This window comes from Loxodonta africana, chromosome 6 (genome assembly GCF_030014295.1).
Source record: "Loxodonta africana isolate mLoxAfr1 chromosome 6, mLoxAfr1.hap2, whole genome shotgun sequence".
Classification (NCBI taxonomy): Eukaryota; Metazoa; Chordata; class Mammalia; order Proboscidea; family Elephantidae; genus Loxodonta; species Loxodonta africana.
The window spans coordinates 95,904,896-95,918,688 of record NC_087347.1 but is presented as its reverse complement, the minus strand read 5'-3'; the positions used below and the strand labels follow the sequence as shown (position 1 = coordinate 95,918,688).

Genomic DNA, 13,793 nt, shown 5'->3' with positions numbered 1-13,793 from the left:
AAGAAAGCACTTAAAATCAGCAGTATCCCAGGATAAAGTGGCCTGATTTGGACCAATTTAAAACAGGAATGTAGCCCGGCCTATTCATCAGCTGGGCATCTGTCTCTTCACATTCCCTGTCAGGGTTGCATTCCTCAGGGTTACTTTACCAGCCTAAATATAGGCAGACTAAGCTATCTGCCAGGCCTTCAAAGTTATGAGGTGCTGTGCCCACTGCTGTCAACTAAGCTATGTTTGAGGCCCACTCATGCACACTTATTTTTCCAAATCTGACGGAGAATATAAAACTATACGGTGCTTCACACTGAGTTAAAACAATCAGCTCCTCCATGGACATGTGTGGTTACTTGGTTACTCAGTTTGTTTTACTCCAACAAATAAAAATGTCAAGTAACATTAGAACATGGGTTCCATTGTCAAAATGTGGCTTTTACATTATCAGCCACAGAGTCGTCAAGTTGGCTGAAATTTATCACTACAGTTCTATGGTAATAAAGAAGTCCTGGTGGCACTGTGGTTAAGAGTTCAGCTTCTAGCCAAAAGGTTGGCAGTTCGAGTCCACCAGCTGCTCCTTGGAAACCCTATGGGGCACTTCTACCCTGTCCTATAGGGTCACTATGAGTCAGAATTGACTCAACAGCAACAGGTTTTTTTTTTTTTTTTTTTAAATGGTAATGAATGTATTGCTTTGGCTGTAGATTTGAAGGTCAGATGCAAAAATGCTGTTAGTGTTTTCTGTTGTATCTTTAGGCTCATCTTTAGTTACTTTCTCCTCTAGTTGAGATGATTAAGAAAGTTTTCAAGAGACAACATCCCGGTGCTTTTTACTTACCTTGCTCACTTGATTGGTCACTTTCTTGGCAAATTCTATATCTGGAGGATCTGGCAGGGATGTGAATTGAGTTCGCTGTTCAGCATGACCTTTTTTGTAGGCAATCTAACAAAATAAAAGACAAGGGTGCTGATAAGCCATAGAAAATTACTCTATTTCCTGTGTTCTATGTGTTGGCACCTTTATTTGAAGCCTCAAGTGTTAAAAACTGTCTATAACTTATCCTTCTAGATGTTACATGCATTCACTCCCAACATTGCTAGTGATTTATATTTCTTTAAATCTTTACTCTTCTCCAATCTATGGGCCCCAGATCTGTTTCCTTCTATTGCAGTCTTCATGCCATGATTGGCAGCTGCAACTATTCTCTTAACTAGCATCTACAACTCCCAAACTCTTGTCTTTTCATCACACCCACTTAACAAACCCTCTGCTCCGGATCAACTCACCACATATTTCCTCTGTTCTTATATCCAGCATGTTGAGTGCTGCTAATGAAAATTACACAAGTCTATGAATTGAATAACTATGGATTTATGGTACCCAACTAGCAGTTTGCCTTTAATGGAGCTTAAAAATCCCTTCATGTGTCTCTGGGCAGCACCTACTTCCAGTGGCTAGTCTAAAACCTCAACACTGGCCTCAAGCCCCCAGTCGACTCCACATTACTCTCAACTTCCTCTTTTATAAAGAAAGGCTATTGACTTATCTACCTCCATACTCATCCCTGCCTCTCTCCCACTCCCTGTCACCTTACCTTCTCAGAGGAGAAGCATCCCTCTGAGATGCTTTCAGTAAGCCATCTTTTATGGACAATTCTAAAATTAAATTCTGCTTAGCCCTGGGCAAAATTCTAACACATTTCAGGTTCATGGCATTCCTAGTAGTGAAACTCCCAAACCCCAGTGCCGTCGAGTCGATTCGAAACTAGTTACTTTTAATCCCTTCATTCCCCTTTTGTACCTAGCTCTATCAGTCATTTCTCCTTCTTACACTTTCAATCTCTCCTTCTTCATTAGCTCTTTTTCCTTCAGCCTATAAAAGGCCTCTCCAGCCTTAAAATAATTATCACACCCATTAATCATGTACCGCTTCATTTTTGCTTTCCTTTCTTCTCTTCACTACCGACTCCCCTGACTTTATTTCTACCAGTTGTTGGACCCCTACCTCCAACAATGCAGAACTATTCATAGATTTCCAGACACATGAAGCTCCTCATGCCTCCGGACCTCTTACATGCTGCTCCCTCTCCCTGGAATACCCCAACTTCACCCTCTTCCCATCTGCCTGCAAACTGCTGCTCCTTCTCCACATCTCAGGACAAGTACGACTTTCCATGTGGAGCCCTCCCTGACCCCTGTGGCAGACTTGGTGACTTTCTCCTGGGACCTCATTCTACCTGGCCCTTAGCTTCTTTAAAAGTTATTGGATGAACTGTACCTAGTGGTTTACATGTCTGTCCCTCCCTGGATTGTGAGCTCTGGGGTGGCAGAAAGCATGTCCTCTCATTAGGGGCCCCTGTGGCCTGCACAGTACCTGACTAGAGTAGGGGTTCAGTTATTGATTTCCAAATGTGTGGTTTATGCGCTGAGGCTGTCAGAAGAAGTGTGAAGAACAGAATTATCCTCCCTACAATTCCATTTCTCAGCTGTGAGACTTACACAAATTATTTCTCTTTTCACATGACAGCATTCTTATTTATAAAGTAAAGGGGTTAGGTGGTTCCGGGGTCTCAGTCATCTTTTCTATTTTCTAACCATGTCTAACTATACCTTCTCCTAATAATATCTAGCAGCACCTTGGAAGAAAAAAAACCAAAATCAAACCCACTGCTGTCAATTCCGACTCATAGCAACCCTATAGGACAGAGTAGAACTGCCTGATAGAGTTTCCAAGGATCACCTGGCGAATTCAAACTGCTGACCTCTTGGTTAGCAGCCATAGCACTTAACCACTACACCACCAGGGTTTCCTTGAAAAAAGGCTTAACAAACTGCTTCTGTAAAGATTACCGGTAAGAAAACCCTATGGAGCAGTTCTACTCTGTAACACATGGGGTCATCATGAGTTGGGGGCCAATTCAACAGCAGCTAACAATAACAACAACAGTACATAAAGCAAAGCTTTATATGAATATGAAACAGACTGGAATACAAATAACGGATTTTATAATGTATTTATAAAAAAACCACTGCCTAATTTCTTTTAAGTAAGTGATTTTTTTTTTAAGTAAAGACTTTAAGTATAGAGTAACTGGGATTTTTTTTAACTGGGGTTTTGCATGACTAGCTACATCCTTAGGGAGAAAGCAACATTCTACCAGAAGAAATGCTTATTAAGTCTGACAACTGTCAAAAAGTTTCAGAGAAATGAGACCTAGAAGATTAATTTCTCAGGAACCTTGTTGAGAATTCTGTCTAGTTAGAATTCTGCACTCTGGATGAGCTCAAAGACTCTCTTGGTGCTTACAAAGTGTTTTGTCTTCACTTAAAGAATGAGAATATGATAAGTAGGTTTGAGAGGGGCACAGGAAGAAGGTCAGAAGAGGGGTAGCCTCTAACACAGCTCTTAGCTTCACAATTATGAGCCTACCCAATGCTGTGTTCTGTGAACAACAGCTTGCTTGGGGCTCTGTGCCCAGCAATTGTAGAAGTTCATGGTGTTGGCAACAGTATTAATAGGCATGTTGGTAATCTGATTCTTAGTGCATACTTTGTCTGCAATAAAAATAAAAACCATACCTTAACTGCCAAGTCTTTCTGGGGAAGCGTGGTTAAGATTTTACTTCATTATTATATAGTCTCCTTCATTATGCCCTCTATTGAAATATCCCCCCTCCTCAAAAATGTAGCCAACTTTAATTGTTCAAAGTCCATAGCAATAGAGTGGAACTGGTAAACCTTCATCTCTCCATTTTATAGGGAAAGGAAGATACTAGGAGATTAAGTGTCTTCTTAGAAACCTCTCCCAGGCTTCCATGATGTGGCATTTCCTGGTTCCCCTTCAACTTCTCTGACTCATTTCCAGATGTCCTGAGTGTGGGTGTCCTCCAAAACTCTGCCCTTGACAATACCCTCTTCTGCTTCCCTCATGCATTTTCATGTCTCCAGCTGTCACTGTTATTCTGATGGCTCTTAAATATTAATCTCTTGTCCTGACTTCACACGTATGCAATAGTACTACATTTCTAATTCCTCCATAAGGATGCCTTGATCTGAATGGTCTTTCCATTATCTTGACTCTGTTTCTCTTCCTGCTGATGCATCTTTATCAGTTGTACCTCCACTCACCCAGACTACCAAACTATGGTCATAAACTCATCTACGGCTCCTTTCTCTCCGAGATCCATTGTCATTAGCACTTTTGAAATTATTTTATTATTTATTAACTTCAGATTCCTTTCTTTCCTCTCCTTTGCCCATCATTCATCTGATCCAGCCTCAACCACTAAAATAACATTCTACAATTCCACTGATTTCCAGTTTTCCTAGTTACAATTCACCACACTCACCATCAAAATGTCTCCAGATTTTGCTTTTAACATGTTTTTCTCCTCTTTAAAATCTTATGATGCCTCTGTTTTGCTATCATATCATGTCAAAGCTGTTTTGTCTGATTTTTCAAGGTCCTGCTGCCAGCTTTCTCACAAGTGCCCTCCAGGTAGGCGCAACAGCTATCATTTTCTTTGTCCTCTAAAACACCAGGCTTATTTCATCTCTACCACTTTGTTCAAGTGCTCCCTCTACTTAAAATGCCTTTCCTCTTCATCACTACCCATCCCCTTCGGATCACCACTTCTGTGTGGCATTTTCTGATTATTCTCGTTTATCCTGCCATCCTTTTAGCAAGTATTTGACTACAGTTGTGATTTTTTGTTTGTTTGTTTGTTCGATATATAATACTTTCTTCTTACCAACCTGACTATAAATCCTCAGTGAAAGAAATCAAAACTTCTTACACTACTTGTCTATCCTGCCAAGTATACATGCACAATAGCCTGTCAATTGCTACTGATCTCTTGATAAGCCCACACAACAGTATTATGTATCTTACAATACAGAACGAAAACGCTAATCTTGAAAGAGAAGCAGGAAGTACCCACCACACTCTAAAAATTGTACCACACACTAAATGCCCTTAACATTTTGTTAATTGCCTTCTTAATTTCCTAACTTACTCTATGAAAGGATAGGAGTATATCTGCACAATATTTCAACCAATTACATAGAAACTGGGATACAAAATACGCCTACTACATCTGCACATCATACCAAGTAAGAGGGGGATTCAAATCAGACCCGAAAAGTTAGAGACATCGTCAGATAAATATGTATAATTTCAGATCAGGGCAAGCTAGGACTCTAGGATCCATTGGAAGTAAACCCCAATAAGTCTCAAGATGCCAACTGGCTTATGAAGTCCCAAGTATGAGAGTTCCTGGGGCTAACAAGCGAATATAAAATAACTTGTTATTTTCTACTACTACTGCTCCATACTAAAGCTATCAAGCAATCAGTCTTTGGATTTTCTATCAGGTTGTTAGCAAATCCAGAACTAGGAAACTAAGAACCTCAAAACAAGAGGAAGTTCTAGACCCAAGTGGGGCCCTCGGATGGTATGAGTTTCCATCCTAAGTCTATAAGTTTTTTAATATACAGTTTTCATAGCGAATACTAAATTCCCGGCAAGTAGGAGTGCTGGTTTCTTGCTAACTCTGAAATATCCTCTATGTATACCCAATGGCAAGAGCTCTTTGTTGGGTAACTACACAAACATGCTTAGACAAGTATAACACATCAATCAGAATACTCATGCAGATAAAAGGAAGACTCACCACAATTCAGACCTCCTCATTAGGACAGCAAATCAAAACCTTTCAATAACGTTGTTCACTTAATAGATTAGGAACAGTGGCTACAATCGCAATCGGTTAAAAAAAAATGCCACTCAATTGGGATAGAAAAATTTCTACTTAATCCAAGGGTAAAAAAGGATGCATGCTCTAATGGGAAGAACAATGGTCTTGGGATCAAAAGATCTGGCTTCTAGTCTGGGCTCTGCCACTAACTACCTTTATGGGCTTTGACTCCGGTTCCTCACCTATAAGAGGAGGGGATTGGACTAAATTATATATAATATAAATTACGTATATATAATTTGAATTATACATCATAAATCCTCATGATTCTAGATATATTCCTCTCCAATAATGGCATTTAACCTTTCTTTAAAGGAGAACTGAAATAAGCATCAAAGACTTATTTCGCAGCATCCTGAGTCCATACTCCCAAACAGTGCTGACTGCACTTCACTTACATCACTGAGAGCTTTCTGGGCTTGGGCAACCCTCCTCAGCTCCGGGCTGTCATTATATGGGTAAAACAAACTTTTGTCTGCTTCCCAGTCTTCAGTGTACAGTTTCTAAGTCAGAAAAGAGTGAAAAGTTATGAGAAAGGCAGAGCGCGCTTACATGAAATACATAATTTTAACTTCATCAATCAATAGCATCATTAACCAAGGGCAAAGTGAGAGCAAAGATCAATGAAATTGACATATAACCTCCACCTTTTCATCTGATCTAAGACATTTTTATTAATAGCTTGGCCTGTATTTCCTGACAATCATTTTCCAGAGAGACAGATGTGTCTGATTTTGTTTCATCTCCTCTCTGTGACTTCACTCACCTTCCACAGCAAGTGCTAATATACCAGTGTAAGAAAATGGGAAGCATTTAGCCTGGTTTCTATCATAACACAAAATTTTGATAAGGTAGATAGCCAGATAGGGGACACTGAGCTTCTGTTAAGTGTTTTATACAAGGGTGGTGATGAAAAAATTTGAGAAAGGTTAATGGTGATGGTTGAAGAACATGATGAACATAACTAATGCCACCAAACTGTACATACGTAGAGGGTTGAAATGGAAAACATTTTGTTACCTATATATTTACCACAATTAAAAAAAAAACTAATTTTTTTAAAAAAGATGGATAACCAGGGATATCTAAACTATTGCACAGGGTCTACAGAAAAAGTAAAGTATTACTTTGTGGATCTCAACTGGTTCTCCAGCACATCTTCATTATCCCCACACATTTTCCCCCCAGGTCTCTCAGGTTCCCTACAGCACCCTCTCCTCCACTCTGTCCAAAAGTTTTCCTATCAGTCTCCTCCTTGCCAAGGCCCACTCTAGAAGCCCCACATGTCTCAAGTTTGCCCATAAAAAGGTTGGAGAACCATACTCTGGATTATCAAGAGTTTATTGGCTATTCCTTTAAATTACATAGTGGGATGACATAGTCAGGAAGATAGGCGTGCCAATAGAGCCCTTACCTTACTGAACATGGCTGTGTTCTTAACAGCTTGGACAAGTTCAGGGGCATCAGGAGGAAGCAGGTACTTATCCTTGGTGTCCTCCCAGTTTTGCTTGTATAAAACCTAAACAGGAAGACCAGAGGACCTGTTGTTTAATGTCTGACCCAAGGGCAAGAGGATTTAGAGAACGAAGGTGAGTGCTGTGAAGAGCTTTTTTCAAACTCAGGTTGTCCTCACACAAAGGCTGCTGGATGTATTACTAGGAAAACCATGACCATGCCAACATTCCATAATACTTTTCCTGCATTAACAGCTTTAATTTAAAATTTCCACTTTTTTAAACTCAGTCATGATTCTGATTCTCTACAGACTACTTTCAAAGGCATTGGTTGAATTTGACTGGCAAACACAACAAAAACCCAGTTCTGATTCAATGTTTTTTAATTAGTTGCTGAATTTGGAAATTTCTCACAAAAACCCAGATCTCCAGGTTCTTTAAAAAATATGATCACCCTTATTATGCTCTATTTGCTCCATAGTACTTATCATCAACTAACATAAACCATATTGTAAACTTACATATAAATATATAATTTATTTGTGATAAATGTTTTCTGTGCTCTTCTGTTATGGGTTGAATTGTATCCCCTCAAAAGATACGTTGAAGTTCTAACACTGCCCCCCCTTAACCTGTAAATGGGACCTTATTTGGAAATAGGCCTTTGCTTACATAACTAGATATTGGAGTAAGGTGGGTGCCAGGAGCTGGGAGATATAAGAAAGGATCTTTCCTTAGAGTCTTCAGAGAAAGCATGGCCCTGCCAACACTCTGAATTTGAATTTCTACTCTCCAAAACTTGAGACAATGAATTTCCACTGTTTTGAGCCAGAAGAGAGAGAGACTGTTTAGTCTGAGACTGAAATCTGCATAGCAGCAATTGCCTGAGCTGAGTAGCAGCTGCCCCTTTGGCAGGGCATAGGCTCTGCCATCCATCACAGCTCCTATGGGTATTTCGGTCATTTGTGTGGCCTCCCTAGCGTGGGTGAGCGTGAGCATTCACAATCCCTGGGATTTGGCGGGGACTGGTGAACAGGATGAGGTCTGTCCAATTTTCTCCTCTTCAGATAAAGCAGAGGTAATGTGAAAACTGTTTACTATAGTACTCACCCACCTATACCATGAGTCCAGCCTTACCTTGCTGACTTGCTGCGACACTTTCTTGGCATGTTCAATGTCCTTTGCTTTTTCATCTACGTGACAAATAGTTTTGGCAACATCGCCATCTACTCGATACTTAACCTGCAGAAATAACAGAGTATGTCCATGACAGGCGTGAACACGTGACTGCACATCTTATAACAAGTACTAACCCCATGATGCTATGGCCACTTCACAAAGCAGTTTCTGCATTTTAGCTAGAAACTGTCATCTTCAAAGATCGACAGAGTGCCTACATTTACTGCTTGCCTAGTTTACTGGGCTAATTTCAGCCTACTGCTGAAAGACCAAAAACAGTTGGAACTGCCATCAAAGAGTCACTTCTTAAGCTAAACTGTTATGCCAAGCTTTTAGAAGTCACTTTTGGTTCATATTTACAGCAACATAGCATATGACCAATGTTTTCTCTAGCTTTTTGGGCTGGCTCACAATAAGTCGACCCTTTATTAACTCTACGCATATTTAGAGACTTCAATCCCCAGTGAGAGACATATCTTTGAAACGTCTCTCTCCTTTATCAATGCAGCCCACCTCACTGAGTTGATCTTGTACTTTCTTGATTCTGCGAAGTTCTGGGTTATCAGTTGTGATGGCATATGGCTGTCCTTTTGCTTTCTCAAAATTCTCCTTGTATTTATTCTGAAAAGAATATCAGATATTAGCCTAAAATGTGATGTTACAGCAGCAGAAATTTTAGGTAACATACTCACCCTCAGTTAATTTAAAAAAAAAAAAAAAAAATTCCTCCAAGGGATAACAATTACCAATGCAACAGCTTTCTTTCTGTCCCCTATCCTGACTCTCAGCAAAAACTAAAATAGATTTGTTAATTGCTTTTCCTAAACATGATTGGATCCTGGAGACAGTAGAAATTTATTGCAGACTATTGTCCCAGTAATGCCCCTAAAATTGTTCTCTCAGTGGTTCTCCTTTTTCTGCCTGAGTGGACACATAAAAAGGCCTAACTCTCATTTTAGAAAATGAATATAAAAACGGAGTCAAGTCTGAAAGGATTTGATTGCTAATACAAAGCAAATATATTCAGTTCAGGACTTACAGCTGACCCTATAACTCTGGTGTTTTAGATAGCTAAGACACAAGCTTGAACTAACAGAAAGTCTGATTTATGGAGTATTTTGAAAAGCAGGTATGCAATTTTAGTATTGCTACTAAATATACCATGACGTCTTGCTATAAAAATATGTATAATTTATCATTATTAATGCTTCAAGAATACTCGAGTCGCCAACAACCTAAATTATACTATTGATTTAGCTACTAACCACTTTAAAAAATATTGTAGAACTTAGCCAACATTCTGTTTAGAATATCAGAAATTATAGGTTGCTAGTGTCTGGATTAATGAGATTTTATGGCAGTAAATTAACACCAAAAAAATTCCATCTTTGTTTAATACTGCTGTGATAAAGCACACAAGAAAGGCTCACTTGTTATTAGAAACCTAAGTCTTAGATCATTCAAGAATTATTTAAAGCTTGAACTAGAAATTTATCAAATAGTCCCCAAGAGTTAACACTCGACCAAATGTGACTATTGATTGACCAACCACCACAGGATGTTTTTGGTATAAGCATTAGTTCTATATAAATCAATGCTTCCCCTGAGCTACATTTCATTTATTTAATCCTCCAAACAACATGTGGTCAGGCTACCCTGTGAGACCTTAACCCACCATAGGCAATCAACAAAGTACTAATTGCTATCAAGTCAATTCCAATTCATGGCAACCCCAAGTGTTACAGAGTAGAACTGCATTCCATAGGATTTTCATGGCTGTGAACTTCCAGAAGCAGATGGCCTGGCCTTTCTTCTGAGGTGCCTCTGGGTAGGTTCGAACTGCCAACCTTTCGGACAGTAGACTAGGGCTTAACAGTTTGCACCACCCAGGGACTCCTATCAAGAAAGTAAACCCATTGAAATGGGGCCAAAATCTGCTGCCAGTCGTGTAATTTACAGAATTGTACATGGGAATTTAAGGACCAAAGACAGTAAAAGCCGAGATTTTCAACTCGAGCTACATGTTAGAATCCTCTAATTGGCACGGACCCCAGACCAATTAAACCTGAATATGGCCTGGGCATCAGTAGTTCTAAAGCTCCCCAGGGGATTCCAATGTGCAGATATGGTCAAAAATCACTGTTATCAGGCATGGTCTAACATTCTGGTCCTCAATTTCAAATAAATTTTTAGTCTGACACTGGATTCTACTATACCACACGTCTCTTAAAGTATTAAAAAATATACTACATGATCTACCCCTTGAAGACATTTCGGTTAAGCATTTTTGAAGCATAGTGGTTAAGTGCTATGGCTGCTAACCAAAAGGTCAGCAGTTCAAATCCACCAGGCGTTCCTTGGAAACTCTGTGGGGCAGCTCTACTCTGTCCTATAGGGTCGCGCTGAGTCAGAACTGACTTGACGGCAACGGGTTTGGGTTTTTTTGGTTTTATTAGCTAATCTACTTAAGAAGCTATTCTGTTCAGACATAGTTAAATGTATGTTATTCAGTTTCCATCAACCAAACTCAATTAAATATATATCTGTGATTTCATTACTCTAGATTGGCTAACTGATAATGATTAAAATTATTTTCTGGTGAGCTTTATGCTTATTTCACAGGTATAATTTCAATAAGGGTGCCTTCTCTGATGCTGCAATGGTGCAAATGAATTACTTGAAAAGAAAATTCAAGAATCACAAGGAGAGAGGGTATGTTTTTACAAAGCACATTTTTATCTTGCAAAAGGTTGAGAAACATAATTCAGTCAACATCCAAAGATGCTGGATGAGATCATTATTTTCTCAGTAATAAAATCAGGCTAGCAGGAAGTTGCTTAAAACTTACCGGGCTAAAGAGATCCCGCATTTTCTGACTGTGTGCAATGTAAGGAGTCATGAACTTTGAAGTGTCCACTTTCTTCCGGATACGCTTCTTCCTTTCCACCGGCTTTGCCGGTACTGGCTGTGCCGGTACTGGCTGTGCCAGCGCTGGTTTGGAAGTTTCTGGTTGCTCATAGTCAGATTCTATTGTCCTTGTCTTCGTCGTTTCATAGACTTTTGTTACCGTCTGGAAATTTTACGTGCAGTTCAACATTGTTATAAAAGTAAAAACTGGTACCACAGTCTTAGTATATATTATTCTGATTTCAGGCAGATTGACACTCCTGGTGTTACTTCTTCATACCCAAAAGAGGCCAAACCAAGAAACCACACACCATCTCCATATGAAAACACATTGTTACATAAGCCTGAGCACTCATTAGTAGAGATCATGTGGAGTAAAAAGGTTACCTCTTATTAATTTCCAAGATTAGCTTAAAATTCAATTTGCAGAAAGCCACTCAAACACATCCAGGCAAGATAAAAATCAGAAATAACATATTCTTAAATATTTAAAAAATTTTAAATTGAGTAAAGTAAAAGCAAACTTGGAATCAGAGAACAAATGATTAAGATGATCAAATAAAACTCAAATTCTTGACTTTAATTTTAACTTTTAAATGAGTCTAAGAAAAAGTCAGGTTGCTTATTCTCTGGGCATACAGGCATTCTCTGTAGTATGAGACAAATAAAAATGAACTTTAAAAAGATGAATCACACCAATGTTACATGTGATTACCATTCTCTTGGCTTAGTCACTTAATTAGTGTGAACTGGAGTGCCATTTACACTAACAAATGTTTAGGTGGACGAGGATAATGATGAAAACATAATGGGGCAATTAGCTTCACAACAGTTCTATGTAGTAGGTGGGAAATTACTGTTTCTTACAGCAGGCAATAGTGGAAGAAACTAAGACTCAAAATCTGGGTCTAGTCCAAGGTTAAAAATACTGTACATTAGAAAGGAATATAAGCAGCCAAGTCTTAAATCTGTCTTTTACTTCAATTTCCTATGCAACTAATGTAATCTGCATCAAAAGAAGGGTTCTATTATCAATTATGAAAAGAGTAACTTAAGAAGGAAATTGTACACCTGTGAATACTCTCTATAGTGCTCCCAGATGTTTTAAGTAGGTTACGTTCTGCCCATTAGTACTAATGTATGGCTGACCATGAGAAACTAACCAATTTACACCATGTACAGATGTTAGTTTTCATGCAGTCGCAGGCTCTCTGAGCACACATCAGGATTAACCATCCATATCACTGTTTGTTAGTCTCAAAGAGGAACAGCTTCATGCAGAAAACAAAGGAAAGCATCAGGAGAGAGGTATTTCACCTTTAAAAAAAAAAAGAGCTCCAACTTGGAATATTTATGGGAATGGCTTTCTCAGAATTCCTAATGGCTAAAATCTGAGTAGCATGTCATTTGTCAGCAGGGATAAAGCTTTGGGGGCATGATCCCTGTTGGCATAGATGGTATCCCGCAAGCTACAAATCTACACGTTGAGCCTGCTGGTTCCTAAACAGATCACAAGCCAAGACTATCCCTCTTGCTGCAGTCAGAGAGTGATGATAGTCACGGGCATTGCCCTAATTAGCATCATCTCCACCAAAAATACCACATGAGCAATGGGGGAACCATTCCTGGTCATCTTGGAAATGTGGAATAGAAAAAGGTGAAATAACCTGTCAAGTAGATAATGCTTGTTCTTTTACCACCAGCTTTTTTTTTTGCTAGACACACATAAGTCAGTAATCACCCCTCTAGCCAAAGCCAATTGCTGTTTCAGACCCATGGCAACCCCATGTGTGTCAGAGTAGAACTGTGCTCAATAGGGTTCTAAATGGCTGATGTTTCAGATGTAAATTGCCAGGACTTTCTTCCAAGTTGCTTCTAGGTAGACTCAGACCACCAATCTTTCAGTTAGCAGCCAAGTGTTAACCATTTGCACCACCCAGAGACACCAACACCCCTCAGAAATTCTCTTTTACCAGCCCTATGGCTCTGGGATATGGCTCTGGGAGTAGGAGAGAGGAGAGGACTTTCTGCTTTAATGAACATTCGTTAGTGCAAGGGGAAATTGGGCCTTACCCGCCCTGGCACATCTTCATAGACTGTCTCTTCTGTGTAGTACTATAAACAGAGAACAAAGGTATCATCATGAGAACCAAACCAGAAACCTCCCCTCCTCAGCTTAATCACTAGGGTTACTTCACTAGCTCAGTTGGTTTGGGATATCTATGGGAAGAAATTAGGCAAGAGAATCTACTCACATTTTGGAACTCATGTTTGTTGTGACACTTCAGGGACGTCAAAGTGAATGCCACCAGAATGGACCAGGATTTTTAGAGTGATGAGAAATGTGTCTGAGGCTCCTTATTAATGAAAAAAGAAAAGCCAAACCAAACTTGTTGCTGTCAAGTCGATCCGACTCAACAGTGAGCCTATGGGACAGAGTAGAACTGCTCCATAGGGTTTCCAAGGAGCGCCTGGTGGATTTGAACTGCCAATCTTTGGTTAG

General features: G+C 39.5%; 1 protein-coding gene across 1 annotated transcript; it reads right to left on the bottom strand.

Moving 5' to 3' along the window:
- Positions 1-757: 757 nt before the first annotated feature.
- On the bottom strand, positions 758-12,513 carry LOC135231589 (nebulin-like). The gene is made up of 7 exons (XM_064287452.1): positions 12,454-12,513; positions 11,232-11,453; positions 8,897-9,004; positions 8,342-8,446; positions 7,165-7,269; positions 6,149-6,253; positions 758-937 (listed from the first exon to the last, which is right to left on the bottom strand). Exons 1-7 carry the CDS (start codon positions 12,511-12,513, stop codon positions 800-802), a joined length of 843 nt encoding a protein of 280 aa, XP_064143522.1. The 3' UTR covers positions 758-799.
- Positions 12,514-13,793: the final 1,280 nt, after the last annotated feature.

Coding starts and splice junctions, on each gene's coding strand:
- LOC135231589 (XM_064287452.1), bottom strand. CDS start 12,513: ATGTGTGCTCAGAGAGCCTGCGACTGCATGAAAACTAACATCTGTACA. Junction 9,005..11,231: donor TGCGGGATCTCTTTAGCCCG/GTAAGTTTTAAG, acceptor TATTCTTTTCAG/AATAAATACAAGGAGAATTT. Junction 938..6,148: donor CCCAGAAAGCTCTCAGTGAT/GTAAGTGAAGTG, acceptor TTATTTTGTTAG/ATTGCCTACAAAAAAGGTCA.